General features: G+C 35.7%; 1 protein-coding gene across 16 annotated transcripts in view; it reads right to left on the bottom strand.

Annotated features, from left to right (window-relative positions):
* ITGB6 (integrin subunit beta 6) overlaps window positions 1–13,944 on the bottom strand; it is a 126,012-nt gene that overhangs the window by 67,038 nt on the left and 45,030 nt on the right. For 6 of the 16 annotated variants that reach the window (XM_063090181.1, XM_063090187.1, XM_063090189.1 and 3 more), the window contains 6 exons: window positions 13,492–13,544; window positions 13,155–13,312; window positions 12,900–12,975; window positions 12,084–12,163; window positions 9,325–9,529; window positions 8,442–8,688 (listed from right to left, as the gene is read on the bottom strand). In XM_063090181.1, the coding sequence (XP_062946251.1) occupies window positions 8,442–8,688; window positions 9,325–9,529; window positions 12,084–12,163; window positions 12,900–12,960 (593 nt within the window). In that variant the 5' untranslated portion in view covers window positions 12,961–12,975; window positions 13,155–13,312; window positions 13,492–13,544. Of the gene's footprint in view, window positions 1–8,441; window positions 8,689–9,324; window positions 9,530–12,083; window positions 12,164–12,899; window positions 12,976–13,082; window positions 13,313–13,491; window positions 13,545–13,944 lie in introns of those variants that run through there. The other 10 variants (XM_063090162.1, XM_063090155.1, XM_063090192.1 and 7 more) reach the window with 7 other exon arrangements.

Genomic DNA, 13,944 nt, shown 5'->3' on the forward strand with positions numbered 1-13,944 from the left:
TTAACACTGCTGAGCCTCAGTGTCCTTATTCATAAAATGGAAATGATAACACCTACTTCACAGAGTTGCTGTAAAGATTATATGAGATACAGAGTATGTAACCCTGCTAGGTATACCATTGTCCCTAGGACCTAACTATTCTTGGAAATAATTTGTTTAATCTTTTATTTGGGGCTGCTGGTTTATACGATGTTAAAATGACATTTGAACATCTTCTGGAATCAAAGAACTAGCAGTTTTATCTTTTTATAAGAAATTTATATCCGTTGGTTAGAATTATCTGCTACGTAGATCTTACTAGAACTCTATGCTTTTGGGAAGTGCAATCAAATTTTAACTTAATTCACTAAACACTCAAGTGATGGGAGACTATTTAGCTAAAACCAAGCCTAAAGTCAGAGATGGGTCACAGCAGGAAATTTTGAGTGGAGATTGCCTCTGTTTTGACCGAGTTCTTCCTCCAACAAATGCTCATATCTGGTTGTTATTTTCTTTGCATAGTGATTGAAGAAAAAGGCACTTCTCACCAAAAGACTTGATTTTGAGTCCCTAGACAGCAATAGCTTCGCATTTAAAATGCAGGATAATTATGAAACACATTATAAAAAAGTACTACTTACATTTTCTGCTAAAATTTAAAATAAATATTTATAAAATAAGACTATACTGATATATACCAAAAAGTTAACATTATCTTTTTCTGATAATGGGGTTAGAAATTATTTCCATTTTCTTCTTTGTCACATGTTTATGTTTGTGTACACATAGAAAATCCATTTAAGCATTTCATAGTTCAGTTTCCTCTTGCAAAACCACAACAAATTCCTCATTGTTGGTGTCAAATTCAAAACAAAACACCATAACATATGTAGAATGATGTTAAAAAAAATCCTTCAAAATGTTTGATAGAGAAAGAAAATTTAACTTTTGTGCTATTAAATATTTTTAAATGCACATTCATTTATAAATATGAAAAAGAAGAATTTTTGTTGTTGTTGTTGTTGCTATAGCTTAGACAACAGCAAAGGAAACTCTTTCAAAAATGTAAACCACTTTAGCATTCTTACAGGGTGAAATAAATTTTAAGTGATTTTCTGACCAAAGAAAATAGAGAAAGCTACTCCAGAAAGCATTAGAAATAGATTAAAAGGGTGTTTTTAAAGTATGGTGCACAGACCCCTGGGGGTCCCTGAGACCTTCTAAGGGGTTCTTAAAGTCAAACTTTTCACAGCAATTCAAAGATGTCATTTACCCTTTTCACTGTGTTAACATTTGCACTGATGATTCGGAAGCAGCAGTGAGTAAAACTGCTGGTGCCTCAGCACTTATCAAGGCAGTGGCACCGGCTGTACTAGTTGTTCTTATACTTTTTCCTAGCAAGCATTCACCATATTAATAAAAATACATGTTCGTTTCACTTGATGAATCAGTACAAGTTATTATTTGTATTAAGTCTGCATCTTTGAATACATAGGGTTTTTTTTTTCAACGAGTGGGGGAAATATGTGTGAAGCACTTCTGCTACACACCAAAACACAATGTTCAGAGAGGAAAAGCACTTGTGTGACTGTCTGAACTGAACTGGACCATTTTTTATAGAACACCCTTTTTATGTAAAAGAATGATTGACAGTCCAACTATTACTCCAACTTGAGTATTGGGCAGACAGGTTCTTAAAACTGAATAAAGAGAGACTGTTCCTTCAAGGAAAACAATTGCCAGTATTTGTTACCAAGGACAAAAAATTCGAGGTAACTAGAAAGTGAGAATTTTGGAAAATTTTCATCTGCTATCCATGAGATTAACAATACTACCAGATACTACCAGTGCATTCCAATATTTCAAGATTTATCTGATGAGATTGATATTAAGAAATGTGATTTTCTGATACTGTATCATGAAATCTGAAAGATCTGCATAACTCAGTGAACCATTATTTTCCAAATGACCAAAGTATCATGTTACAAAGTCACATATTGGTAAAAGAGCCATTCAAAGTGCAAGACAGACCAAAGGATTTTAATGTAACAGAATATAAAATACTCACTGATACTGTTTCATATTCCACACAAAACTAACTTTTACCTATCATGTAGTTTGAATGTAATATAAAAGAAGAATGTCCACAGTCATTAAAAAAAGCTATTAAATACTTCTCCCTTTTCCAAGTGTATTTTTATTTGGGGTTTGACTTTCTTCATGGAATTCGGCCAAAAACACATATTGCAGCAAATTAAATGCAGAAGCATATATGAGAATCCAGTTGTCTTCTATTAAACCAGATGTTTAAGACATTTGTAAAAATGTAAAACAGTGCCACTATGTTTTAGAAGACTTGCTAATTTTTGTTTTGTTTTGAAAAACATAGCTATTTTCCATGAAAACATGTTATAGTATCAATACTTTTTGCTCTATCTCTCTGTAAACTTAAAACTGCTATATAGTATATTGCTTAGAAAAAAGACCACAAATATATTTTTAAAAATATGTTATAGTAATTGTAGTAGATTTCTTATTGTAATTATTAAATGAATCGATAAGTGATTATTTAAGTTTTTCAGTTTTACTTTCTAATATGGTGACTATCAATAGATATAACCACATAAACCAAAGCTCTTTGAGATCTTAATTTTTAAGAATGTAAGGGAGTCCTGAGATCTAAAAGTTTGAGGACCACTAGATTGAAATAACTAGAGATAAATTAATAAGTGTTAATGAGAGGAAGAAAAGTAATACTTATTTTGAATGCCTGTTATGTTCTGAGCTCATTCAATTCTCATGATTATTCTAGAAGGTCAATATTATTAACTCCATTTATAGGTAGAGACTGAGCTCAAAGAGACTAAGTTGTTTGTTCAAAGTTATTATTTAAATCCAGGTCTGAAAAACTCTGTGCTCTTTCCTCTCTCCTCTCATTGCCTTTATGCTAAAGAACATTTTTTTTCTATAAGTATAAGGTTTAATTCGATCAAAGGATTGGCTTTTTAGGTTTGGTTTAGTTTGATCAAAGGATTGACCTTTTGTCTTGGTGTATATATGTGTGAGACATGGTATCTGGGTACAGAAAGTGAGAGAATTAGGTATGTGCTATAGATTAATTAAATTGTGTCCCCCAAGGTTTATGTATTGGGGGCTTAATTCCCACTGTAACTGCTGAGAGTGGGAAATCCTATTATGGTAATTGAAAGGTGGAGGCTTGAAGAGGTGATTGAATTGTAAGACCGGGCTGTAGTGAATGGATTAATAATGGTGGTCAGGGGCGTGGTTCTGAGGGCTTTAAGCACAACACATGAAGAAATTAGTTTCTCTCTGCTCCTCCATTCTCACCACGTGACACCCTGCATTGCTATAGTCACCTCACCAGATGTGTTCCCAGGACTTTGGAATTCCCAGCCTCTGAAACTGTAAGCAATAAATTTCGTTTTCCTTACAAATTACCCAGTTCTGTGTATTTTGTTGTGAGCAACAGAAATGGACTAATACAAGATGTAATAAGAAAGGAAAACATATAATGTTGCAACAACAACAAAAAGAACCTGCCATTTATAACTTGGTAAATTTTGCAAGAAGAATAAAAGAAACACCTTTAGAAAATAGGACATATTGACCCTTTCAAGATGTCCTGTTTTGGTTCCCTACTCACTGCGCAGTGCTCTGGTTTCCCCCCAACCACTTTCTGTTATTGTTAATAGTACTGTTCCTACTATTTATTGAGAACTTATCACAGTTGGGCCCAGTGCCAAATGCTTCCACTCATTCTCTCATTCAATCTTTACAACCACTTTGTGTGATCAGTATTGTTATTCCAAACTTACAGAGGAAAAAATTGGAGATTTGAAAGGCGAGTGAACTTACCTAAGATCACATTATAAGTGAATAGATGAATCAAGACCTAATCCAGGGCTGACTCCAAAGCCCATGCTCACAACCAACGTGCTATACTCTGTGCCTGCTCCTCCAAAGCACTTCAGCTCCCTGAAGACTGGGCCTAGGTCTTTTTCTTCCAGATATCCCCATGCCTCCTAGCACAATGCTTGGTCGTAGTTGGGGCTCAGTTAATTTTTGTTTAATAAATGAATGCATGAATGAAACATCAGAGCTAAATAAAGAACCAAACTGCTTTCTTTCATTTTCTAGAAGCTTGATTAAGACAGGGTCTCGTTACTTCATGATACTAGGCTGCCAGCACAGCTAAGCCATCTAACCTTGTTAGTTTTAACTGTTTTCTCCGGTAACTTTAACACTCATTGTTTCCCATGGTCATTATTGTACTTCATGTTGCTGTATCTTATCTGGCCTGTGACAGAAAGGATGATTGTAAACACACCCCCTGGGGCAGAGGTAGCATTTTGTAATCCTAGATGGAATTGCCCTGCTAGACTCTCTACTGAAGCTTGTTGCAGGAGAAAGACACGTAATATGCCAAAGAACTAAATACAAATTTTAGAAAGATACAATATTCTCTGATTTAAAAAAAAGAAGGCCAGAAGCATGAGAAATGTTTTTATATTAGACAGTTAAGAGGCTGTTAGCACCAAGCTTATTTCCCTTTACAAGTGAATCAAACAATTGATAATAATAATCATACCTTACTATTTATTACACAGCATTTATGAAGGTACAAATCATAATTCTTTCTAGAAATCTGTGTGTTCAGTATTGCAGGAACTGCTAGATGCCACCTAGTATCTACTCTTTCTTTCTTCCCTAGTAACAGAACCCTAATTTGGGGGGGAGGGTGGGAAGGGGAGCAGCGGAAGCAATGTGCTTCCTTTGCAGCTAGCCGTGGGTATGTAACTAAGTCCTGGCCAGTGAGATGCAAGTCTAAGGTGTTGGATAAAACTTCTGGCAAAACTCCTTAAATTGGGGAAGTAAAATTCAATAAAATTCCACGTATAATTTTAAAAAAACCCACAAAACTTACCTAACAAGTAATAGAAAGGTAATAGAAAGGAACTTCCTTGATCTGATAAAGGGAATCCAAAGAAACCACTAGCTAACAACATACTAAATAGTGACCCATTGAAGCTTTCCCCCTAACATCATGAGCATAACAAGGGTGTCCTCTCTCACTCCTTCTGTTTAAAATTGCACTGGAAATCCTAGTCAGCACAATAAGTCAAGAAAAAGAAAGACAAGGCATAGATATTGCAAAGGAAGAAGATGTTATTCACAGATGACATGATCATGTACATAGGAAATCTTAAGGAATCTGCAAAAAGACTAGAACTAAGGAGATAATTTATCAACGTTGCAGGATACAAAGTGAATATGCAAAATCGACTGCATTTCTACATGGTAACAACAAACAATTGGAAACTGAAATTTAAAAAATACCTCTAGGAATAAATAAAACAAAAGATGTGCAAGATTTCTGCACTGAAAATAACAAAACATTGCTCTGATAAATTAAACAAGATATAAATAAATGCAGATATATGTCATGTGAAATGATTAGAAGATTCAATACTAAGATGTCCAATCTCCTCAAATTGATCTATGGTTTCAGTGTAATCTCAATCAAAATCTCAGCATATTTTTTGAAAAAATTGACAAGCTGATTCTAAAATTTATATGGAAATGCAAAGGACCTAGGATAGCCAAAACAAAAGAGCAAAGTTGGAGGATTTACACTCCTGTTTCCAAGACTTTTTATAAAGCTACTGTAAGTAATACAGTGAGGCGTTAGTGTTACAAGGGGATATAGTCAATGGATCAATGAAACAATAGAACAGAATAGAGAATCCAGAATTAGACTTGCTCATATACGGTCAATTGCTTTTAAACAGAGAAATCAAAATAATTCAACGTGGAAAAAAAGTCTTGCTTAACAAATAGTCCTAGAACAACTTAGTATGGAAACTAAAGATAAACCTAGACCTTTCTCCTCATTCCAAAAGCTAATTTGAGATAACTGGCCTAAACATAAAACATTTAACCATAAATCTTCTAGAAAAAAGCATAAGATAAATCTTTGTGACCTTAGAGTAGGCAAAGGTTTCTTATGACAAAAAATACACTAACCATAAAATTGAAAGTTGGTAAACTGGAATTCATAAAAATTTAAAACTTTCGCTTGACCAAATACATTGCTAGAAAGATAAAAATACAAGCCACAAACTGGGAGAAAATATTTGCAGAACACATATTTGACAAAGAACTTGTGTCCAGAGTACATAAAGAACTCTTATAACACAATATTAAGACAAACAATCTAATTTTTAAAACTGGGTAAAAGATTTGAAAAGATACTTCACAAAATAAGAAATAAGAATGCAAACACATGAAAAGATGTGCAACATCATTTATCATTAAAGAAATGCAAATTAAAGCTACAATGAGTTACTATTACACACATATTAGAATAGCTAACACTAAAAAGACTGACAACAAGAAGCGTTACAAGGATGTGGAATATCTGGAACCCTCTCACACTGCTGTTGGAAATGCAAAATGGTACATCCACTTTGGAAAATAGTTTGGTAGTTTCTTAAAAAATTAAATGTACAGTTATTCTAGAATCCAGCAATTCAAGTCTAGGTATCTAAGAGAAATAAAAACATACATCTATACAAAGACGTATATGAAAGTGATCATAGCAGCATTTTTCATGATAACCAAAAAATGGAAACAACCCAAATGTCCATCACTGGAAGAATGAATAGACGAAATGTAGTAAATCCACACAATGGAGTATTATTTAAAACAGAAAGGAACAACCTGCTGATATGCACAAAATCATAGATAAATCTCAAAAACGTTATGTTGAGCAAAAGAAGCCAGACACAAAAAGTATGTAGTACATTATTCCATTTATATGAAATCCAAGAATAGGCATAACCAATCTAAATGATAGTAATCGGAAAGTGGTTGCCTCTGAGGAAATAGAACTGACTGTAACGGAGCACGAGGCAACTCTCTGAGGTGATGCAAATGTTCCACATCACGTTTTGGGTACTGATTACATTGATATATTCAATTATTAGAACACATCAAACTGAGCATTTCTGATGTGTGCCTTTTAGTGTATGCCAATTACACGTTTAAAAAGGGGATGGGGAAGACAGACATCGCCTTTTATTGATCTGCGCCTCTTTTCCTCCTTTCTTCCTACCTGTAATAAAGAAGTGATTAGTGCCCCAGCAGCCTTCTTGGACCATGAACATAAAATCTAAGTGCCAATGATGGTGGAGCAGAAAGAAAAAAGGCCATAAGATCCCCGATGTCAGTGCACTTGCCATTCCAGCCTTGAATTGCCCTTTTCTGGACTTTCTTTATGTGAGAGACAGAAAAAAATCTCTACCTTTTAAAGCCACTGTCTCTGATACTTGCAACCAAACACACTTCCTAAGAGTTACAATCAGTGATAAATTCCCTCCCTGATTAAATTACGTTTAGCTATGTTAGGTTATAATTGGGAACTACAATGAAATGTTTTTAAATGATATAATAAAAGTTCTTTGTCTTTTATAGAGATTGATACGTTTGGTGTATAAAAGCATTAAAAGTTAATATACATTTGGAAAGTCATTCTATACCCAATAGATGCATAGTAGTGAAGGGCTTGGTTTTGAACCAAACTAGATCTTGGTACAGATCACTGATTAGTCATGTGGCCTTTGGCAAATTACTAACCTCTTAGAGCCTCTGTTACTTCCTGTGAGTATAGTGATAATGAAACCTGCTTTAACTGCTGTTATTATGAAGACTGAATGAGGTCATTTATGTAAAACCTTCAGCACAGGGTCTGGCACAGAGCAAATGGTAGCTCTTTTTCAATATGATATTAAATGGTTTGATTTTGAAAAGGTCATTGACTGTACAGGTAAGCCATCACAAAGAAACGTGCCCTTGACCATGACCTGCAAAATACATGGTTTTAAAAGCTTGTTATAGCTTCTTATAATGGAGTCACTGACTCATTTCCTACTGAATTTAACAGCAGTGAAGACTGCAAAGGCCTTCTTCAAGCAATAAGAGAAACCGACATTTCCCAAAGTATGTCAGAGGAAGTTGCCAAAATTACTATTTTGGCAGAAGTCACTGTAGTGAAGAAAGGTTCTGCGTTGTTGTCAAACTGCCTCAGAAAGTCATGGTCATTGCGGATAGAAGGTCGCTAAGGCGCTGGGGTTGGGCACAATCCAGTGGAACCTACAGTGAAAGACTCGGTCCCCGTGTCTGCAGAACACAAACCCTAGTTTGCCACATTTTGACCTACGCAGGGCAGCAGATGCTGCAGGGACCCAAGGTCAGAGCTACGTAGCTAAGGCGGCCTCACTTTGGCTCCACACAGCCTAGGCGACCGACCGAGAGGACTGCTGAGATCCAACCAGAGGCAGCGGAAACGCCAGGGAGGGAGCAAGCTCCCGGCAAGTGCAGCCCCAGAGGGTTATCTCTACCGAAAATCAGCGCGCAGAGATGCCAGAGAATCACTCACTTACCTGCAAGGGTTGGCGATCTCTTCTGGTGTTGTTTTCATAAAAGGAGAAACAGGTTTTTCCACAAAAGAGCCAAAGCCCAGTCTAAAGTTGCTAGTTAATTTAGACATCTCCTTGGAAAGCAGGGAGCCCAGCTCTTTTATTGTGTTGAGGTCGTCGTCCATGGAGGCGGAGAGGTCCATGAGGTAATACAAGTCCACCGGGTAGTCCTCTGTCTGGCGGACGTGCACTTGCAGGGTCTGCTCTCCACCTGCGAAGGCCCAGCGGGGAAAGCAAACCCGTGAAACACACCGAGAGTTTTTTGCGACTAGCCAATCGCTGGGCCCGCCGGCTATTTCATTTCAATAAGAAATTATTGAAGACACTTAATGATTTCATGGACTATGTGGTAAAGTTTATAAATGAGCAAGCCCATGAAAATCTTTCAGCAGTGAGTTTAGAGCTACTGAAGGAGGTGTAAGTTAGGATATTTTATATGTCCTTGGGAGAACTAGCATCCATTTAGATGGAAGATAAGCTGAATTTTTGTGTGTGTCGTTTTAGAAAAGGAGAACCAAATAAAGGGGAGTTTAAATTTACATTACAACCCTTGAGGAAATGAGAGGTAAGCCGTAACAACATTTGAGTAATTCACATGGTTACTGTTAGAGAGATTTCTTAGTTGCATATTTGGGGTGCAAGTGACTCCTGCGAATAAAGAAAAGCGTCAGCCTAACAATTTTCTGTTCCTTAAGAATGAGAAATTGGAGTCATAATAATCAGTGATATGTAATATAGTGCAATATATATTAGTGGGATAGCAGTATTACCATACATGATGTTAGATTCATTTACATGAGCCAATACAGAAGAGAGGTAACTCTTCTGTTAAGAAATCATAGCATACCTGGTCTCAATTTAAGAATCAAGCTTTGAGGTGCAATCTGAACAATGTCAGAACTATTTTTCTGTCTGCCTACACTGAGAGGCTTATTTTTAAGTATTTCTATTTGGGAGACAGGATTTTCGATGAAGGTTAATTGACATCCTTTAGCTAAAAGATTTGCTGGGGTATCACACCTTTCACCAACTCCAGATGGATGGGTAAAATTCTAAAAAAGAAAAAAAAAAAAACAATAAAGAGGAAAAGAAGACAAATCTGCAAATCTTTATAAGATACCAGCAATTAAAGTTTTTTTACATGCTTTGCTAATTAAGTAACTTGCCATAGTACACATATCATATTCCCATAAAACCTGACATTAATTGTCCAAAATTAAGTTATAGCCAAATAACCAGAGACTTTTGCCAGTAAAATTCTGAGCAAAAGTGGAGTCTCCTTTTAATTATATTCAATTGAATTCATGTAACTTTTTTTTTTTAATAGCTCAGTTCTTTAAAGTTTCTTCAGTGCTATGACCAGGTCCTTGAAACACTTGGGTTCATAGAGTTGAAGTCATCCTGTGAATTTATCTGTTCAGAACAACTTGTAGGTTTGTGGAATACTAGGACTGTTCAAGCACTCCATTGTGTTTATTTTCAAATCCAGTGACAAAGAGATTTTTCTCTGGATTCCTAAAGGGCAAGGATTGTGACTTCTCTCCATCTAGCACTCTGTACCAGTTTTATTCACTGGTGTGTTATCCTTACATTACAGCATTACTTCACTAAAATTGATTTCTTGGGGACTTTAAACTCAGTGTCTTAAAGAGTTCAAGGTCTTATAGAACTTTCTCCAAGATCTGAAGGTAAGGAAGGGAAGTAAAAGAGAAGATGGGTTAAAAGCCTGCTTCTCTGTGTAGGACTCAGGAGTTTCCCAAGCCCTTCAGATCCACCTGAGTAGCAGGGGACAGTGAGATGTAGTGTTTTCCAACAAAAAAGTGGCCATTCCAATTCTGGAACACCCAGAACAGAGAAATGGACCAAGAGATAAATACCTGTCTTATCTGATAGTCAGGGCTGCTCTAAAGCTGGGGAGACCCTAGGCAAAATTGATCTTGAGACCCATTGACTCTCATGCTGAGAGACAAACAGACTTGCTTGTGTTTTCTCCTTACCCTTTAGAATTCTAAGCCACTCTTGCTTTTTTCACCAAGTAAGAAAGTTACATTTCTTCTGAAATTGATTTTTGAGAATATCATTTGTTATCTATCAGTCAGGCCTGTGCATATTTGAGGTTCTAGGCCAGGCATGGCAAACTCAATAACTTCCTACCACGTGAACAAGGCCAACTGGCTGGACAAGGCCTCAGAATCGTTCTTAACACAGTGTCACTGCTGTCACCTGTAGTCATAGCCTTTGCTGAAAGATCAGAGGTGGTAGTAAACATGGAACCTATTTTCTATCTGCCCTAAGTAGAAGCCTGATTTCCTTTTTGCTCCAACTGCCTCAACTTATATGCTGATAACTACTTCTATTAGAGTGGCCTCTTAGAATAATCTGGCCTTAAAATTTGACAATAATTTGGCTACCAAGTATCCACAAGTAAAACTATCAGCAGTAATTTAGGAAGCTCTCTTAAATGAATGCAAAAAAATTCATTTAAGTAAAAATTCTAGACTGATTTGTTGTTTTATGTCTTTGGCATGAAACTAATGCTATCTTCTTCAGGGAGTCAACTTCCAAAAATCGTATGGGTTTTTCCCTCCTTGTATATTCTCAATCCTGCTTTTGATACATGAGCTCAGAAAACCACGATTGCCTTGAACTTTTGTCTGTGGCCACATTGGTCAAGGCAGTAGTAGGGGAGTGAGCTGGGTTTGTGCTCTTGTCTGTGAGATTGCTCCCCATGGATACATACTCATCTTGGAATTTGGGATCTAATAGTCACAGCCTAATTTTGAGTTGGGTGTCTAGGTTTGTTTCCCTTTGAGCATGCTACTCAGCTCTTGCTGAATTTGGCATTTGTATGCGTTCATTTGTGTTTAGATTCTCTTTATGAGATCCAGTGGGTAGAGACTTGTTTTAAAATACAGAGAGCTAATGCATCTCTTTCTTACCATGAATCATTTACAGATTGCTCTACAGTGTCACAGGACAGGCAGTGACTTAGGATGGCTTGTTATTTATTTCCCAATCATCTTCATACTACTTTTACACAGTTTTCAGTGTGACCAAATAAGGAATGTCTGTTTTGGGCTTTGTCATCAAGGTGGTACAGAGTCACTGAGCTCATGAAAATGTAATTTTGAAAAGAACTCAATAATGTCTGAACAGTAATGTTTACCCTAAACCTAGAACACTTCTCTTAGAACCTAGAAGTGGTTCAGAATGGATCCTGGTTCCTAGATGGAATACATCTATGATATTGACATCAAATATGTATTTAACTTCAGAAAATATCATCTCCATTATCTTTGATCATCCAGACAGCCTCAATATTTTACATGTAACCAGTTAGAAATGGCTGTAAGATAAGAGAAGGAACCAGGTTAATTAAGAATCCCGAGTTAAGTATTTTTCCAGAATAATTTGACATCCACTCCTTCTACAATTGTTTGTGAAAGTAGTCACGTGATCCACTAACACTTACATTTTCCTTTTCTTATTTGTTTGACTCATATAACCCCACAGAAAGCAGGACACTATCAGAGCTATCACTGAGAAAGTTAACATATGTGTAACTGCAAACAGTTTTTAAAAACATGTTGAGGCCATTTGTTTTACCTCCTGAGAACACCAGGCACACTGAGGTCCAATGAGTAAGCAGTCTTCACAGGTTTCTGCACCTCCCAAGGCACAGCCACCTATGTTTAAACCCAGCAGGACACAAGGAATTAAGTATACTTCCAGTCATTCCATTTATGAGACTATGGCTCTTACATAACTTGAACAAAACAATATCAATGCTTATTTCAGTCTTCAAAGACCAATTCTCAAAATGTCAGCAGTCTACATAAAAGTTTATATTTTACATCTACCACATTGAAAATGTAGGTCTTATAAGCCAAAAAATTATCATTCTTTTTTTTTTGTCAAAATGCGAAAATATCTAAATATTCACAAATACAGGATCATCCTATTTATTAGCTTTAGTCAGTATCTGCCAATATAATTTTAAAAAATTATTTGCCCCCATTAAAAAATACTTCTCTCTAAATGTGGTATTTCTGTTTTTGAAATAAATCTTTTTTCTCTCTCAAGATTATTACTTATAAGTAGAAGGCCTATGGTACAATAAAATAGAAAAGTTTCTGAAATGTTTGTCATTATGGCATTAAGAAGTCCTATTGTTCAGTAATGTTCTTTAATTCTCCTCATTGAAATGCCTGTGCAACCTCTGTATTTACTTACCTTAAGCTTAGAGCATTCACTGTGGGAACAGCCCTGTGTTTACTTGTAATATCTTAAAGTGTTCGCTCAGTGGCAAAAGAACAATTGAACAGATCAAATAAAAAATGACTTTAGATTTAGTTTCTGAATCAAATGACAGGTTTGTCAAGCACACCACGAGAGCAATATATCACAGAACTCAGGTCTTACCTTGTACGCGATCATTGCTTCTCAGAAATAGAAAGAACAGGCAAAGCAGTTCAATCCCCATTCGTTTCAGTTCTTGCTGTGCAGACAGATTAAAAAATGAATTACCTTCAACGGTACAAGTCCAAAGCTGAATATCATTAAACTCTTTCGTTCTTGCACTGTAAAATTTTAAGTACTACTTACACTGCTTTGAAAAGAAACTTGAGATGTAAATTTAAAAGTTTTCATTAAGACTGAAATGAAAACAGAGGCTACCTGGACAGGTAAAGAAGAAAAGCTGTGTTTAAAAGCAACTTCAACATGATTTACTTCCTTGTTCTCCTTATAAGGAAGGCAGGTGTACAATCACCAAGAAGGTGGGGAAATCCATTCAGTAGAAATTTTTGTGTAAATTCTATTGGTCTCTCTGCATCCTAGAGAAAGTTAATATCTTTAGTAAAATATTGATCAATAAAATTCAAAAGAGCAATGGAAATATGATTGTTTCTAAAAAAATTTAAATTTAATATACACAGTAAAGATGTTAAATAAAACACAGGTATATATCCTTTTATGTAAGGAGAGTAAAAAAAAATGAGCTAAATGAAAATACCTGAGGTTTTTGTATTTCATTGGTAAATCCTTCGCAGAAAATTAAAATGAACTCTGAAAAATAAAATTCATTATTTTACAGTCAAATTAGAAGGCAGGCTAGGGAAAGCAAAACACTGAGTTTTCTTATTTTTCAAATTGAATGAAAGATATTTTTCCATAAGTATAGGATTCTTATTTAAGAAGTGATATTGGAAATAAATATAATACATGAAAATCAAATTAGATCAAAATTAGATAGACTCAAAACAACAACAATAGTGGAAATAGAAAAAATGGTGCCCCAGATTCTGAGTCCCTCAGGGTAGGAACCAAGTTCTCTTTCCAAGGTGCTGTCCCAGCCTCTAGCTCATGACTTGGCACATAGGAGGTATTTATTCATTAAATGAAAGAGTGACAATTCAAAATGTATACAAGCTATGTATGACTAACTTCATAAGGTTGTTTGTATTTT

This window comes from Cynocephalus volans, chromosome 1 (genome assembly GCF_027409185.1).
Source record: "Cynocephalus volans isolate mCynVol1 chromosome 1, mCynVol1.pri, whole genome shotgun sequence".
NCBI lineage: Eukaryota > Metazoa > Chordata > Mammalia > Dermoptera > Cynocephalidae > Cynocephalus > Cynocephalus volans.